General features: G+C 53.1%; 1 protein-coding gene across 3 annotated transcripts in view; it reads left to right on the top strand.

The window, feature by feature from the left end:
• KAZN (kazrin, periplakin interacting protein) overlaps positions 1 to 18,218 on the top strand; it is a 463,767-nt gene that overhangs the window by 382,245 nt on the left and 63,304 nt on the right. For all 3 annotated transcript variants that reach the window (XM_059913777.1, XM_059913793.1, XM_059913787.1), the window contains one exon: positions 15,409 to 15,545. In XM_059913777.1, coding sequence (XP_059769760.1) covers positions 15,409 to 15,545 — 137 coding nt within the window. The remainder of the gene's footprint in view (positions 1 to 15,408; positions 15,546 to 18,218) is intronic.

The following is an 18,218-nucleotide window of genomic DNA, read 5'->3' on the forward strand; positions in this document are numbered from 1 at the left end:
TCAAGCCAGCTGCACAGGCCCGCAGGAGCTGGCCCAGCCCCAACTTCATCTCTTGGCCCTGTCTTCACGATGGCCTTCGCTCCTGGAAAATGCCCAGCTCTTGCTGCCTCGGGGCCATTGCATTTGCTGTTCCTCTTGCTGACATGCTCTTCCCGATTCTTGGCATGTTTGGCTTCTTCTCTATCCTGCGGGTCTCAACAGAGGCCTTTCCAGACCATGCCACCCAAAGCACAGCTGCCCGGGGATTCCGCATTTATTTCCTTCACGGCATGGCCTCGGTGTATGTTTAAATAATTGATTTGTCATGTATCTCCCTTGCTCTGACACAATCTCCATCAGAATAAAGACCTCATGTGTCTTGCTGACCCAGGCTCCCCAGCAGCTGGCTCAGTGCCCAGCACATAGTCAGCCCACAGTAAGTTTTTCTTGAATTAATAAACATAGGGCTTTCTATTAATAAGGCTACAGTAAAGTCCTGCTCCTCTTGTTCTTGACCTACAGGATGATTTGCTATTTTAAAGCAGCTTTTACAGATAAACTTAGTGTTTCAGGGGAGACCCCAGTGTCACCCTGCTAAACCATTCGCCTAGGCCTGCCTCTGGGATGTGGTCATGAGAGTTGAAACCAGATACTCCTAGGAGTAGTGAGTTCTCCATCCATGGAGGCATGCAAATTTTTACATGTACTAACTCATTTGATCTTCACCATTCCCAAAGACCCTGCGGGATCTTTAGGGTCCTCCCCATCGGACCCCCCTGCCTTTTCCCCTAGCCTGCTAACTCCCTTTCCCCCTCCCTATTCTGGACAACACTTTGAGCTTTTATTTCAATAAAATGAATCAAAGTCCATCTGAGAAGTCTAAGTGTACATCTGCTCACACATATAATTTTACAGTACAAGAGTTTATCAGTCCTGAATGTATCTTTAGTGACAGGCTTGGCTAATCTTTCATCTAATTACATTCATTAACATTTAAATGTATAATCATTAATACATCTGGGCACAGTGGTCTAAATATTTTATAGAGGTCTTAATTACAGTAGACTTCCAGTCTTGCCATAAAACTCGTGCGCCCTGCCAATCAAAGGGGTGGTATCAGGTAGCTCAGGGGCCCTGGCCAGGGGAACAGCAAGAACCTGCCTTTTGCTGGGGAACAGCAGTGGCTGGGGGCGGGGGGGTCTCCATTTTCTGGCTGCACCGCAGGAGCAAGGCCGACGGTTGCAGAAGACAAGGGAATTGGTTCTTGCGATTTCTCGCTGCCACACCTCTGTTAACTGAAGTCACCATCCTCCTAGAAAAGGGGGCAATCAAAGATACAATAACAAATTAAAAATAATAATTATTGCACACTTCCCTGGTGGTGCAGTGGTTGAGAATCTGCCTGCCAATGCAGGGGACACAGGTTCGATCCCAGGTCCAGGAAGATCCCACATGCCGCGGAGCAACTAAGCCCGTGCGCCACAGCTACTGAGCCTGCGCTGTAGGGCCTGTGAGCCACAACTGCTGAGCCCACGTGCCACAACTACTGAAGCCCACGCGCCTAGAGTCCGTGCTCCGCAACAAGAGAAGCCACCGCAATGAGAAGCCCGTGCACCGCAACAAAGAGCAGCCCCCGCTCGCCGCAACTAGAGAAAGCCCGCGTGCAGCAACGAAGACCCAACGCAGCCAAAAATAAATAAATAAAATAAATAAATTTATAAAATAATAATAATAATAATTATTGCCACTGATACTTTAGGAGGTCGATAAAAAACAACCCTTCCTTCCTCTGCCAAATTATGAAGTAGTCTCAGAGAGTCTCCTAGGAGTCGATGAAGATCAGAATGTGAGTTTTGTGGCTGTGAAAGCTGATCTGGGAATGGGGCTCAGATCCGAGGCCATGGCAGCTGGTTAACCCTTTATGCCAGAAGTAGACAGACGTACCTGCCCAGACGGCACAGGTGGGCACCTGCAGCCCCCAGGCAAGTTGTCCCCTCATAGGAATAGCCGTCTTCACACTTTTGAAGCCCTCAATGGTTTATAAAGCTCATTCAGGCACGGCTCAGTCTGTGAGGTTGGCAGGTTTCATTGTACCCATCCCACAAAGGAGAACACTGAGTCTCTGAGAGGTCCCATGGCTTCCCAAAGGCAACGGCCAGTGGGAGGCAGAGCAACACCTGAATCCTTGATGTCCTGCTGCGACCCCCACCTGGACCCCTGTTTTCCCAGGAGCTGTCCCAGCTCCCTGCCCCCACCCTCCCAGTTCTCTGCGGTGACCCAGCAGGTCCCCCAGCAAGGCCTGGGCCCTGAAGGGAATTGGGACCTCGTGAGATGGGGCCACCAGACACCCCTCCTCCCCACCACCAGGGCCGGCACCCACCCCAGCCGTGCTACACCTGCCACTGCCCACCTGGACAAAGAGCAGGAGCTCAGAGCCAGAGCACCTGGGCTGGATCCTGCATCCACCGCCTACCTGCCAGCTGGGGCAGCCTAACCGATCTTTGCCTCACTTTCCTGGTTTGTACGCTGTGGATCATGATGGTAACTACCTCACAAGATTGTTGCAAAGAAAATTTAGTGAAACGTACAAGATGTTTTAACCCAACCCATAAAAAACACTCAGTAAATGGTAACTGCTGCTACACTCTCATCTGCCTCCCCCTCCCCATCCCCCCTCCCCCTCCCCCCCTCCTCAGGGCTGGGGAAGCCCACGCTGACCTTCATCCCTCAACCTCTGTCTGTGCCCCTTCATGGAGGTCTTGGCCCTTAACTCTCACCACAGTCGCACACAGAAGGTATCATCTTTGCCCCTGCGGGAAGGAGCTGGACTTTGAATCCAGGACCAACCCCAAGTTCACGTTCCTTCCCGAGCCCCGGGAGTCCTGCAGGGTTCACGTAGGGCACACCCTGTCCATACCTGGAGCTGCCCTTCTTCACTACCAACTCATGGGGTGCCCCCGATGGCATGAGGGCCGCCTCCCCACCGGACGATAAGAGCTGGTATTTACCGAGCACTGCCCCCTACACTCGACACCGCTCTGGGCAGGTTGCATGTACAAAGCCGGTCCTGTGAGGTGCAGGCTGTTTTTAAAGCTTTTTATTAAAATAGGACACATCTGCAGAAAAGTGCAAGTGAATTCACAGCTTGGTGAATCGAAACAGACTGAACACCCCTGTCTCACCAGCCCCCGGATCAAGAAGTAGAACATCATTAGCTTCCTGAAAGCTCTCCTGGGTACCCTTCCTGTTGCCATCCCCTCCATGGTGAGCCTCTTCCTGACTTCTCGGCATGTGGATTAATCCTGCCCTTTTTACGTGCTGTAAAGGGAGTGATACGGAATATACGCTTTTGTGTCTGGCTTCATTGGCTCAGCATTTCTTCTCTGTGGTTCATTCATGTTGTGTGTGTTGTAATTCGCTCGTTCTCCTTCGATGGAGTCGTGCTCCGGTGAAGGGACCACAATGGGTACAGCCCTTCTGCTCAGGGTTGCCCAGGCAGTTTCCAGCCTGGAGCTTTTACAGATAGTGTAACTTTTCCCTGCAGGAACCTTGGTGAACATGGATGAGTGCTTGTTGGGCATGGGCTGCGGTAGGAACTATTTATCCCTCCTTTACAGTGTGAAAATCTGGGATCTATGACTTGCTCCAGGTCACACCTCGAGTGAGTGGCCAAGCTGGGTTTGAACCCAGACAGTCTAGCTCCGGCACCTGCTCTCTGTGGTCATTCTCTTTCTGGACTTGCCTGGGAAGAGGCTGATCGTTGCTACCAGTTCGCCGCCTGCATCTAACCTTGAACAGCCCTGCTGGGTCTCTGCTGGAGAGAAGGCACGATGAGACCAGTCCCCAAACCACTGGGTGCCCAGGGCAGCTTCCTGAAGGTTCTAGAGGGCCTGCTAGACCATCTTGAGAGTATGACACCAAAGCCCAGAGAGGGTGTGTGAGCTCCCAAGGCCACACAGCACACTGGCTTGCACCTTGGTGTCCTGTCTCCCTGTCCCCTGGGCATTCCCTGCCTCCTCTCAGGGCCTAGGCAGCGCCATCGTCTTGCCTGAGGATGACCTCACGCACCGACATGAGCCTTGAAAAATAGTCCTCATTGTGTGGGGCATGGGGCCTGTGGGCCGATGCTGCGTTTCCAGAAATCTCCACCTCCTGAGTCTAGGGAATGTCACAGTTCCGGACCCATCCCCTGCCACTATTTTTAGTGGTGATTTGGAGGAAGGAGGACTTTCCTGGACTTGCCTTCAGAGGCTGGAAAACAAACACCTCCCCCTCCCCGCCCCCGCCCTCCCAGTTCCCTTGGCAGGAAGTGGGGGCCTGGATTCCTGGACCTGCCACTTACCCTGCAGGCTTCTGGATGAGCTCTGAGGTCTTCAGAGCTGACGGGTGGGTGGCAGCAACAGTGTGCCCCTGCCCCCACCTAGGACCATGAACAGCCTGAAAAGGGCTCCCATGCCCCCCAACAGCACCTTTTTTTTTTTTTTTTTTTGCTGTGTTGGGTCTTTGTTGCTGCGCACGGGCTTTCTCTAGTCGCGGCGAGTGGGGGCTACTCTTCGTGTGGTGCATGGGCTTCTCACTGCGGTGGCTTCTCTTGTTGCGGAGCACAGGCTCTAGGCACGCGGGCTTCAGTAGTTGCAGCATGTGGGTTCAGTAGTTGTGGCTTGTGGGCTGTAGAGCGCAGGCTCAGTAGTTGTGGCGCACGGGCTTAGTTGCTCTGCAGCATCTGGGATCTTCCCGGACCAGGGCTCGAACCCGTGTCCCCTGCATTGGCAGGCGGATTCTTAACCACTGCACCACCAGGGAAGTCCTTTTTTTAAAAAATATTTATTTATTTATTTGGTTGTGCCAGATCTTAGCTGCAGCATGTGGGCTCCATAGTTGCAGCATGTGGGCTCCTTAGTTGCGGCATGCGGGCTCCTTAGTTGCGGCATGTGGGCTCCTTAGTTGCGGCATGCGAATTCTAAGTTGCGGCATGCATGTGGGATCTAGTTCCCTGACCAGGTATCGAACCCGGGCCCCCTGCATTGGGAGCGTGGTGTCTTATCCACTGTGCCACCAGGGAAGTCACCAGCAACTCTTATTATACTCTCTCTGCAGGTGTCTGATCCCCTCCTGGGGGTTGGCCTTACCCTCCCTTCTAAAGTTTTTCCCAGGGGGAATTCCCTGGCAGTCCAGTGGTTAGGACTCTGTGCTTCCATTGCAAGGAGTCTGGGTTCGATCCCTGGTCAGGGAACTAAGATCCCCCAAGCCGTGTGGCATGGCCGAAAAAATTAAGTTTTTCCCATTGGGAGCCCCTGGGCCTCTGTGCTTGAGGTGGACACTCTCCAGGTGGCTAATAGTGGGCACGCATCCCCCCTCCCATCACCCCCCTGCCTGGGCTCCGAGACAGCGTTCCGCCCAGTGCTCTTGCATCCTCTGCTCAAACTCCCACAACAGGGTGCCTCTTCCCTCCCAGGACCGCCCGGCCCCCTCTGAGATGGCTCTGGCTGTTAGACTGTCACTTAGAATGGTGGTAAAGCACAGGCAAGCAATCACCCTCAGGTGCAGTTAGAGCTTTTGCTTTCCTTTAATGCTTACCACAGTAGAATGAGGTAGAAACTGTTATCCTACTTTATACATGAGGAAAAAAGGCACATATTGATTAGGGAACTTATCCAAGGTCACACAGCTGGTGAATGGTGGAGCTGGGCTTCGACCCCAGGTGTCTGTACGGAGCCTGGTTCCTCAGCTGTGCCTGGACCCTGATCTCTCCCGTGTGACTTCTTCTATGGACACCTGCTCAGATTAGCAATCCAGCCCCCATGCAAGGCCGAGAGGTGTGGCTGGGTAGTATGATTAATTGCCAGTATTGAAAAATAAAGAGATATTTAAAACATAAAAATTGTGATAATCTAGAGTATGGAATTTTCTAGAAGAGACAGCAGGTATGGCAATGCTGGGCCCCATTCAGTCATGGAACAGCTGCCGCTCCAGGCTGGGTGTGCATTCTAGGTCGCCACCTGCTCTTCCTTTCTTACCGATGGTCGCTGTCAGGGCCCTGTGGCAGTTGCGTGTTCCACCCTGGTTATGGTGGTCCTCTCTTGAGCCCCTAAGCTGGAGAATCAGGGAAGGAAGGGGCAGTTTGAGAATTTGGCAATTATGAGCACACCCCCTTCCCCACCCTGCTCAAGCCCCCAAGTCATCTCTCCCCCACTTTCTTCACCCGAACAGACCCATGCCTAGTGCTGGCTCCTGGAAATACTGTCGGATGAGGCCAGGACCTGCCTTCAAGCAGCTTCTAGGCTAGTCTGGGAGGTGGGAAGGCCCTGAGCTGTTGGTCTGGTTTCCAGGCTGCTGGTGTACCTTCCTATGGGGCAGGCAGGGCTCCTGCAGCAAGTAGAGGGGTGAGCTGTGGGCTTTGGAAACCCAGAAAGAAGCTGCACTGAATTCTGAAGAGGGGCGAAGGGCGGGCATTCCTCAGCAGAAAGGCAGGGATACTTAAACATCACTTCCCCTCAATAAACCCAGAATATGTAGTGTTAGATGGTGGTGAGTTCAAAGCAGAAAAAACAGGGAACGGAGTGAGGAGGGTGTCCAGGGAAGGCTTTGCTGAGAAATTGACGTTTGCTTCAAGACCTGGAGGAGACAGGAGTGGGCCACAGGCATAGGTGGCGGAGCAAGGAGGGTGCCCCAGGTGGGGAGCAGCCAGAGCATAGATGCCGAGGGCCGGGGAATGTACGCGAACCAGGAACAGCGAGGCGCAGTGGGGCAGGGGTGGTTGGGGAGGAGATCACAGAGATACAGCTGGGGCTGGGGGTGGGGATGACAGGTCACATGGCCCTGATGGGCCATTCTAAGGACTGTGCTCGCCCTTGAGTGAGAAGGGCCGTAGGGGAGGAGCAGAGAAGTGACATGATCTGACTTGCATGTTAAGGGGACACTCCCTGCTGAGTTGACGTCGACTAAAGGGCTGGGAGACCAGTTAGGAGGCCACTGCATGATGCAGACATGTGATGGTGGTGACATGGACCAGGGTGGGGACCGAGGAGTGGCGAGAAGTGGCCAGATTCTGGTAACATGTTACAGGCAGAGCTGACGTGGCTCGCTGATGACTTGGGTGTGGGACGTGAGAGAAACAGAATCAAGGAAGATTCTGGGGCTTGGGTCCAGAGGAGCGGGAAGGCTGAGGTCCCCATGAACTGAGTTTGGGGAGACAGAGAGGAGCGGGTTGTCAGGGGGCTGGTCAGGGACTCACTCTTGGACGTGTGAAGTTGGAGATACTGTTAGACACCCGGTGTGGGAGGCTCTTGGCTCTGAGAGTGGAGTTTGGGGCGAGGTCCAGGCTGGGAAGCATCAGCATATGGGTGGATTTAAAGCTGGGAAGCTGGATGAGCCCAGCCAGGAAACCGTGATACAGGAGGGCCAAGCCCACTGATGCCTGGAGGTCAGAGTGATGGGAGGTGAGCCAAGAGACCGCGACACAGCAGCCAGAGATGGGAGAAGAAGCCAGGAAAGAGGGGCTGGGAGGGCGCAGAGAAGCGTCCCCCACGCCAAGGAGCGCAAAGGCGAGGACGGTGGGGCTCATGGCTTGGAGGTTATCTGTGACCTGGAGAAGAGCACGTGCCAGAGAGGATGGCAGGAGGGGAATGGACGCACGGGGAGCACAGTCTTTCAAAACTTCTTTGCTCCAAAAGGAAGAAGAGAAGTGGAATGAGAGCTGGAGGGGAAGAGGGGTCACATGCAGTTTGTTTTTCTGTTAAAGATGTGAAAGAGAATTGCATGTTCATGTGATGTTGGGAGAAATCCAGCGCAAGGCATGGTCCAAGAACCCTCACGTCTGAGTAGGCCCTTGTCCTGAAGGGAGACCTGGTTGCAAAGCCTCCTGCCTAGCCAAACGTGGCAGCCTCGCCGGCTCAGGGGGCCCCCAGGTTGGGCAGAGGGAGCCGAGCGGGAGGGTGGCCTCTTCGAGGCAAAGGGAAGGCACAGCTGCGGCCAGGCTGATGGCAGGGGAGCCCCGTGGGAGAAGCAGACACCTCGCTCCCGTCCAAAGCACAGTGTCTGGGGTCTGTCCCCAGCCCTGAGCTCCTTAAAATTCTGCAGGTGCCCTGGGTCAGCAGGGAAGCTTTGGTCCACTTGAGTCTCCTTGTGTCCTGCTGGGGCGCGGCAGGAACAGCATGAAGTGGCCGTGGACACGGTTCACAGAGCCCTGGGTGGTTTGGCAAGAACTGCAGCCGTGTTGCAGTCAGCCCTGAGAGCATCAAGGCTCGGGGTCCTATCAGGGGCCACAGGGAAATTAGCCTGCCGTGTCCCACCCCGGAAGGCAAGGAGAGACAGAATAAAGGGAAGTAAAACCTTCTCTGCCCCCAGGACCCCGGAAATATTGGATGCTGCTCAGTGATGGCTGTGGACCAGGTCCCCACTCCTTCCCCGGCTGTCTACTTTGTTCAGTCGTTCATTTGAGAGTCAATCCACTGGTATTTACTGAGCACTTACTATGTGCCAGACTCTGTTCTAGATGCTGGGGATACAGTGGTGAACAAGGCAGGCCAGGTCCCTGTTCCCAAGGAGCTTATATTAAGTAAACTCAGTCATCCTTCATCTACCTTTGACCCAATTGAGGGAAATAGTCTGCTCTCTCACCGTTGGAGTTTGTCTACCACCATCTCATTGATGTGAATGGACTGGTTTTCTACCAGTTGAGAGAATTGCTTCTTTCTCTTTTGGTTAAACGGAGTTGACCTTGGTTCCATGGAGTGCAGTGGTAATTGGCACAGCATTGACCCAGAAGAGGCTCACCAAATTATTCTCAAACATACCAACTCTGATCAGTCAGTGATGGCATCTGCCTCCCTATCTGAGGCAGACCTGGCAAATCTGCATTTCCCTCCCGTCATCCCATGGCGGACATCCCCAATCAACCCAGGTTCCTATAGAGCCTGGTTGATTAGTCATGTCTGCATGGACACAGGATTGGAAAATGAGAACCTGTATTCCAGATAGTTTCCTTTCCTGCCCTAGGCAGGAGGTTGGAAAGGTCACACTGCCTAACTTTTTAGGCTGCACTTGGAGAGAGGAGCTATGGGGACTATGGAAAGATCATGGGCCTGAACGTTGAAGTACTGGGGTCAGGTGCCGGATCTGCCTCTCATTGGCCATGTGAGCTGGTCAACCCACCTCACCTAGCAGTGAGAAGAAAAGGGGGGTTTCCATTTGTGAGGAACAGAGCTGCCCTAGGTCAGACCCCAGACCGCCCAGCCAAGCCCACATCTGACCTGGCTCAGCGGGTACAGTTTTCTCAGTCACCACCAGTGGCCGCCATTTATCCAAGTGAGTGGTTGGCTTTCCTTTGCTACGTAAGCACTACCTGCTGGGGTAAGTCTGCTTAACCTTTGTAAAGTAGGTTGAACCTTGACCTGTTCTGAACTCACCTTACTCAGCCCTCAAACAGGAAAAAGCAAGATGAACTAGACTATACCCATCCCAGGGCCATAAGTCTGGGATCTTCAACTTGCTTCCCTGGGCTGTGGCCTCCTTCTCCCTGCCCTGGCTTCTTCCTTTGGTCCTTTTCTCAGAATCCAGCCTGTCAGCCGAGTCAACCTGTATCTTCTGAGTTTTGGGGGCCTGAGTGCAGGCGTAGGAGCTGAATGACAGGAAACGAGGCTAACATTTAATGAGCACCTGCTGTATTCAGGTGTTGGGTGATGTCACATAGAGCCTTAAAGGTAGAGAATATCACCCCCAGCTTAACAGCTCAGGAAGCTTGCTCAGAGAAGTGACATGCAAATAAGACCCTCCGGGTGGGACGGGGTAAAGGCCAGACTGGAATCCAGGGCTCTGTGAATCTGGAGCTGTGTCTTTCTGGGTTCTCTTCTCCCAAATGCTCAAGGTCCCTACCTGACGGTTCACTCAAGATATGGCAGTCTGTTCTGTATAGGGCAGAAATGATTATACTTTCATCCTCCATTCTACAGATAATTAATTTTGATAGGCAGACTCCAAAGCCAATGCTTTTTTTTTTTTTTTTTTTTTTTTTTTTTTTATATTTTATTTATTTATTTATTTATTTATGGCTGTGTTGGGTCTTCGTTTCTGTGTGAGGGCTTTCTCCAGTTGCGGCAAGTGGGGGCCATTCTTCATCGCGGTGCGCGGGCCTCTCACTATCGCGGCCTCTCTTGTTGCGGAGCACAGGCTCCAGACGCGCAGGCTCAGTAGTTGTGGCTCACGGGCTTAGTTGCTCCGTGGCATGTGGGATCTTCCCAGACCAGGGCTCGAACCCGTGTCCCCTGCATTGGCAGGCAGATTCTCAACCACTGCGCCACGAGGGAAGCCCCAAAGCCAATGCTTTTAACCCAACTGTGTTGGCTTAAGAATCAGGAGACCTGGGCTTATTCACTGTGTGATATTTGATAGTCTTTCCCTCTCTGGGCCTCAATTTCCCCGTCAAAGGGAAGTTGAGCTGGAAGAACATTTTGGTGGGTGTGTATTCAGAGTGGTTTGCCAAGCCCTTCTGGCTCCCACCTACCCACCCCTCCTTTCCCAGAATCTGTAGATGCTGATCAGGAATGTTGAGTGGAAAAGAAAGGGGGCCCCCTGCTGGTGGAAGCTGGGATTGTCATACACAGGCTGAGGTCTGCCTGACCCTGTTGGCCACCCCTCCCCACCACTGACCCAGTGTTTCTCAGGGGTCCACCAGGCTGGAATTTTCACAAGGGCTCTTGGCCATGGACAATCCAGAAGCAGGCCAGCAGTCTTCTGAGCTCAGACTAATAGGAAATCTGACCTCATGGAATGAGACCATGCCTTTGGGCTGGCTGAGGATCCTGTAAGCGGGAGGCGGTGGCTGGTGGAGGATTCCTTAAGAGCTGCTGACGCACACATGCACGCATACACACCCTCCTTCCAGCAGTCACAGAGCAGTCATGGGGTGCATATAAGAATGTCAAACCGCCTTTAATGGAAACCTCAGAAAGCCCGCTTGGGACTGTAAGACAGCTGCAGAAACAGTATTTGTAGCAGGAGTAACTGGTGTGAATATTTGGATCATCCACTGGTTTTATGGATCGATGCAGGTTCTGTGTTCACAACGATGTGCTTTCACAGTAGGGGTGATGGAGGAGCTTGAGTGGTTCAAGGTCAGACGCCAAGGATGCAAGTCCAGGGTCTGCGCAGGTCTTGGTGTGTCAGTTAACCCTTTGAGCCTCAGTTCCGTCCTCCATAAGGCAGGTGCAGCCCTACCCCCAGCACAAAGTCCCGAGGAGAAGATGGGGCCAACCGGGCTGTGCAGATTTGTTGGGGGTTGGCAATTTGGGAGCCAGCAAAGCTGTGGGATAGGAGGGTGCTGGGGCCAGGTGGGCACTGCCACTCACTGCTTGGCCATGTTCCTTAATCTCCCTGGGTGCCCACTTCCTCATCTATAATGTGAACTGACTTCAAAAGGTGGTTGTGAGAATTAAGTGACAAAAACCCATCGGGGGCTGAGAGCCGTGCCTGGCACATGGGAATTGTTCTAATAGCTAAGGAATTGAGGTTCGGGGAGGTTACGTGATTTGCTCGCTGTCTCAGAGCCAGGGAATTCCCTCGTCCGGTGGTTAGGACTCTGAGCCAGGGACAGAACCCAGATCCCCTGACCCCAGACCAGTGCCCTTCCGCCCTGCTGTGTGGTGTTGGCCAAGGCCATGGACATGTTTGTGGGGGACAGTGGTCAAGGCGAAGTCGTCTAGGACCTCAGAAGTTAAAGGAAGCTCACAGAGTCCAGCACGCCCATGCTGGGGGAAAACTGAGGCTGGGAGAGGGGAAAGCTGACAGCCTGGTCCCTCACTGCCTGGCAAGGTTCTCACTGCAGGCACTGCCCCGGTGCATAAGGAGAGACCCCCCTCGTGCTCAGAAGTGCCCTGTAAAATCCCTTACTCTCCAGGCCCACGACCCCCAGAAGCTCAAAAGCCGAGAATTACCCTGCGCTGTTCTCTTTGCCTGTCAGCTGTGGCCTCCCGTCACCTGGGCACTGGAGGAGGGGGTCTGCTTTGCCCAAGGCTGGAGTCAAGGGACCTTTTTTCTCTCTCTGGTCCCCACCCGCCAAGAGTCGCATTTGCAGAAGTTAAACTGGGGCTGACACTGCTTCACCCTGCCTCGCGTCTGGGTTAGGGGCTATGGCATCCCAAGCCAGGAAAGAGGAGGGCGTCTGCTGTGGGAAGGCAGACCTCAGAAGCTTGGGAAGAGTGATGGCCCCAGAGAAGCGCCACCATCTTGGGGTCATGGTTGGGGCCCTGGTTCCACCCTCCAGCTCATGCGAACATCCAGCCTCCTTGAGTTAGAAAAATCGGTCCCTCCCTGCACACCCTCCCTCTCACCCCCCGAGTCCCCACATTCCCAGGGGCCAGGCTGGTCTCCTGCAGGGTCTACTGGACATGACATCACCCGTCACCATGGCAGTGGTTCCGGTGGCCTGGCTGCTGGCATGGGACACACCTGGGTGAAGCTGGGTGGCCGGGAAGGAGAACAGAGCGCTAGGGAGCTTGGGGCCAAGGCAGGAGGAGGCTGGTCACAGAGAGAGACCGTCATGCTCGTGGACCATCACCTCGTCTTGCATTAAGAATGTTTGGAGGTCGTCAAACAGGGTTTTGAAGGAGAAATAAAAGCATGCTTATGACGAAGGAGGACGCATTCCACTGTGTAATTTTCATAGCTGTGTGTCTGTAGTTTAAATTATTTCTTGGGAGTCTGTCAGGCTAAGTGCCTTGTTTCCCTAAAGAGTTACAATACCTGTTCCCCCCTTCAGGGGACCCCCCCATCTGTTGGGGTGACAGCAGCTGGATACTTGGGGATGTTCAGGCTCGATGGGGACACACGCCCACTTTCCCACCTCAGGCCTGTGGGGCGTCCCCAGGTGCTCCCAGGTCCTGCTCCTCCACGTGAGTTTCTTGAGTGGGTTGTGGACATTTGTGCTTCTGAAAAGCTGGGCAGAAGGCACAGCAGCTTCTTGGTTCACACCATGGTTCCAGAGGCACCTTGTCTTCGTTTTTAAGTGATCTTCACTCGGCATCATTCCGAGAGATTCAGCTTTCGGGTTTTCTCGGTCCGCAGCCTGGCAGGGTCCAGCCCAGCGTCAGGCCTGGAATTCCGGTCACGGTGACCTAAGCTGCCGCTCAACCAAGCTGGCCATGAAGGGGACAAGTCCAGCTGCAGCAGCCAGGAAGCTCAAAGCTGGGATTTAAAGGGCCCCCCAAGACCTGCGGTCCCCACGGCAGGGGTCTCCCCAGGGCTCCTTGCACATGACAACACCGCCCCAGCTGACCTGCCTCTACCCTGTTCTACAGGGCGGTGCTGGGTGGAGGTAGGGGGGGAACATGCAGCTTATGTCAGGCACCGAGCCAGAGCCCAGGGTCCTCGGTCCTTAGGCCGTACTTTTTCATATCAGAGGCTGAGTTTGCAGGTTCACTGTCCGGGACAAGATGGGGTGGCACCGCCATTGCCTGCCCCCTGCCACTGCCCTCAGCTAGCCGTGGGGCTGGGACCCTCTGGGGTTTGGGGGCTTCTCTGTAGAGGCAGCATAATGTAGGGTCAAGTGTTTGGGCCTTGGAGTCAGATGTGGCTCTGTGACTCTGGGCAAATTATTTAACCACTCTCTGCCTTCTCAGGCTGGAAGCTTCCAGAGCCAAGGAGTTGCTTTGCCCCCTCCCCACCACCTCCACAGTTCCTTCCTCAGTGTTCTCTCCACAGAGCGGGGAGGGGATGGAGTTCTGGGGGCCCTGGGGAAAGCAGTGGGGCCCGCCCTGCACAAGCCCAGGCTTGCCCGTCTCCACTCCCTTCCGTACAGAGCCAGTGCCGTGAGGAGAGTCTGGAGGGAGCAAAAGCCACGCTGCTGCCAGGAGGCTGTGTGCAACACGGGGCACCGTGTCTGTGTGTCTGTGTCTGTTTGTCTGTGTGTCTGTGTGACAGCTTTATTGAGATACAATTCACATAGCATACAACTCACCCATTTACAGTACGTGATTCAATCGTTTTTATTATATTCAGAGATGTACATCAATATTAGAATATTTTCATCATGCCCTTTGGCTACACCTCCATATCTCCAGCCCCCGGCCCAGGGCAACCACTAATCTCATTTCTGTCTCCATAGGGTTCCCTATTCTGGACACTTCATTTGAATGGAATTATACAGCATGTGGCCGTTTGTGACTGGCTTCTTTCACATAGCATAATATTTTCAAGATTCAGCACATTGTAGCATGAATCGTTACTTCTTTTTATTGTCAAATAATATACCGTTATATGGATGTACTACATTTTTAAACATTCATTCATCAGTTGATGGACATGTGGTTGTTTCAGCTTCGGCTATTATCATTACAGCTGTTATAAACATATGTATACACGTTCCTGTGTGGACATACGTTTTCAGTTCTCTTAGATGTACACCTAGGAGTGGAACTGCTGTATCATAGGGGAAGTTTATGATTAATCACTTGAGGAACTGTCAGCTCTTTTCCACAGAGGCTGTACCACTTTCCATTCCCACCAACAGCGTATGAAGGTTCCAGTTTCTCCATATCCTCGCTAACACTTGTTACTGTCTTCTTTTTATATTTTAGCCATTCTAGTGAGTATGAAGTAGTATTTCATTGTGGTTTTGATTGTATTTCCCTGATGACTAGTTATGTCAACCACCTTTTCAAGTGCTTATTGGCCATTTCTTGGAGAAATGTCTGTTCAGATCTTTTGCCCATTTTTTTAATTGGGTTATTTGTCTTTTTATTATTGAATTGTAAGAGTTCTTTATATACTCCAGATATAAGCCCCTTATCGGATATATGGTTTACAAATATGTCCTCCCATTCCTTGCATTGTTTACTTTCTTGATGGTGTCCCTTGAAGCACAAAAGTTTTTAATTTTGATGAGGTCCAGTGTATCTGTTTTTTCTCCTGTTACTCATACTTTTGGTGTCATAACTTGCTGCGTGTTTTTAATCAAACACTTTTCCCCGTGAAGGAGATGGTGCAGACAGTGGACTGTTGGGCTGGGCTGAGTTCTGTTGGGCTCAGAGTGGGCCCTGGGATTTCATTTCAGCAGGAAGTAAAGGATCCCATCAGCTTCCTGGGCCGTGGTTAGCGGTTGGGGAGCAGGTGGGGTCACAAGCTCACCAGGCCTCCAGCTCTTTCCTTCTGCGGACCTAGGCAGTTCAGGGCGGGGACAGACATTCAGTCAAGGACTTGCTCCCATGGCTGGGTCAGTAAAACTGAGAAATGAGAATTGGGACTCTAGGGATAGGCGGGCCTAGGTTTGAATCTGGGGAATGCCACTGAGTAACATAGGAGCCTGGGAGAGAAACTTCCTCTTTCTGAACCCCATTTCCTCATCTGTTCATAAAAGAGGAGACGGGGTCCCTTCTCAGCGTTCGGGGTGACAGGCAGCTAGGATCTCGGGAACTAACTCGGTTCTCTGTCCCCCAGCCATGAAAGCCGACCGAAAGCGCCTAAAGGGTGAAAAGACGGACCTGGTGAGCCAGATGCAACAGCTGTATGCCACGCTGGAGAGCCGCGAGGAGCAGCTGCGCGACTTCATCCGCAACTACGAGCAGCACCGCAAGGTCAGCACGCGGCCCACGCCCCTTCTCCTCCCCCCACCCACCAGCCCCCTCGTTACTGCCCCTCCCCCACCCAGCACAGGGTCTGGCCTTGAATCTCAGAACACAGATGCACTGCTCGTGTCCCCTTATGCTCACTTGGGGAGGCCCCTTGTCAGGCCCAGGTCTGGGCGCTGAGATGAACAGGCACAGCCCCTAGTTACGGCTCCACGTCTCCTGGGCAAATCAGCCTGGACAGGAAAACGCAGTCAGTGACAGTGTGCGTTCTGGATTCCGGCTAGCCTGGGTTCAGATCCCGGTTCCCCACGTGTGTGCCTTTGGGCGTCTCCCTTAACCTCTCAGAGCCTCAGTTTCCTCATCTGCAAAACAGCGATCATGGTGCAGACGTTGCAGAGCTGTGATGAGGGCCGTATGAGATGATGGGTGCAGGGCATTCAGCATGGCGCCTAGTGCATGCTAAGTGCTCAGTGAACGTCAGCTCTGTGTCTCACTAATAGTACCATAATAAGAGTGTGAAGAGAGGGCTGGGGAGAACAATGAGACAGCAGGAAATTCTGCCTCCTGGGAGAGAGTCCTGGAAGGCTTCACAGAGGCGGTGACATATAGGTTGGGCTCTGTGGGGTGAGTAGGAGTTTCTGGTCAGATGACCAAGGACTTTGGTTCAGTAAATATCTGTCTGGTATATGTACTGTGGTCATGCCAAAGAGGGTCCCAAAACTTAAAGAAAAAAGAGTCAGTCCCCACAACGAAGCAGGCCTTAGTAAGCTGCTGTGTCTGCAGGGAGAGAGTTGTAACCTCTGGTGAGCGGGGCGGAAAAACTGTTGAAAACTGCCCTTCAAGTACATCATACCACATGACAACAGCTATGACCAAGGTTTGCATGTACTCTGTGGAGAAAACGGAGGTGGGAAGCTCGTTAAGTTTCCTCGGCCGTGGGAGGTTTGAGTGGTTCTCCCCGTGGTTGGTGGCCTGGTTGCATGAGTGCATTCACGCGTGTTCCCTCTGAGCTAGAGTGTCAGAGATGGCACTTGAATTTAAAAGCTTCAGCCCCATGGCCCACTTTGGTGTTTACCAGTGACCTGCCCTCTCACCTCCCAAGTATACAGATCCCTTCCTCTCCAGGATGAAAACAGCCCCGAGGGAGCTCGCTGGGCCAGGCACCCACAGCCTCTGACTGTGGTCTGGAACTTTTGGTGCCCTGGGTGCCAGCCCTGAGCAGCAGGGCCCCAGCTTCCCCTGCCTGTCCTTCCACAGTAGGTGAGCTGGGTCCCTAGAAGTTGGCCTCCCCGGGCCTGTCACTTGCAGACAGAGTGTGGCATTAAGTCAACAACCTGTGGAAGCAGAGAGGAGGAAAGGGAACCCCCGGCTGCCTGCTTTCTTGGTCCTCTTCTGGGTCGCAGACTTCCTGCCATGTCCTCACTTGGCAGAAGGGACAAGGGAGCTCTCTGGGGTCTCTTATAAGGGCATCAATCCCATTCACGAGGGCTCCACCCTCATGACCTAAGCACCTCCCAGAGGCCCCACCTCCTAATGTCATCACATTAGGTGTTAGGATTTCAACATATGAATTTTGGCAGGACACAAACATTCAGACAACAGCACCACCTGCCTCTCTCTTGGTCCACCTCCATCCTTTCTCCTTCTCCAGCTGGAGGGCCCGTAGCAGGTCCCAGGAGCCTGGTCCTTCTTCAGCAGGTGAGGCAGGGAGAACCTTTACTTGAGTGGCCCCATGCCCATCAATAGGGAGACATGGTCACCCTTGTTTGAGGGGAGGGGACACAGGGTAGGGGCCAGAGAACCAGCCCACAGCCATACCTGCTTTTGGTGATTTGCTGGCCCCAGGGGCGAGGGACACCGGGCTGACCTTGTCCTTGACACTGCTTGTCCTCAGATCATCAGCTTCCTTGGTATTTTACGATTCTTCAGAGAAGTAATATATATATAAAGATTTATTAGAAGGAATTGGCCTACATGATCGTGGAGGCTGACAAGTCCTGTGATCTGCCTTCTACAAGCTAGAGAGCCAGTGGTTTCATCCAGTTTGAGTCAAAGGCCAGAGAGCTGGAGAGCCGAGTTGTAAGTTCCATCCAAGGGCAGAAGACCCATGTACCAGCTCAACTCTCAGGTACAGAGCAATTTCTCCCTTCCTCCACTTTCCATTCAGGCTCTCAACGGGTCGGATGATGCCCACTCCCCCAGCCCCCGCCACTGGGGAAGGTGAGCTACTGAGTCCACCAGTTCAAACGTTAATCTCATCCAAAAAAACCCGCACAGACACACCCAGAAATGATATTTGGCCAAAAAGCTGGACACCTCATGGTCTGGTGAAGTTGACGCATAAAAGTAACCATCACACTTGGCCTGGGAGGCAGGGTGGTACAGTGGTTAAGACCAGACAGTGGGTTAGACTCTCACCTCTGCCACTCGCTAGCCACGTGGCCTCATCCCTAAAACCGGGATAATGATAGCAACTACTCAGAGCCCAGCCTTGTCAGCACTAAAGTTTCTGGTACACAGAAAGCATGCCGCGGGAAAAATGCTTGTTGTTGTTGTTGTTGTTGTTATTATTATTATTATTATTGCCTCTGGGGGATTCAGAGTCAGGCATTTGATCATGGAAGTTCCACAGTGGGTTTCAAGGGCCCTTCTGTGGGTCTCTCATCTACCACTGCCTGG

This window comes from Balaenoptera ricei, chromosome 1 (genome assembly GCF_028023285.1).
Source record: "Balaenoptera ricei isolate mBalRic1 chromosome 1, mBalRic1.hap2, whole genome shotgun sequence".
NCBI classification, from domain to species: Eukaryota; Metazoa; Chordata; class Mammalia; order Artiodactyla; family Balaenopteridae; genus Balaenoptera; species Balaenoptera ricei.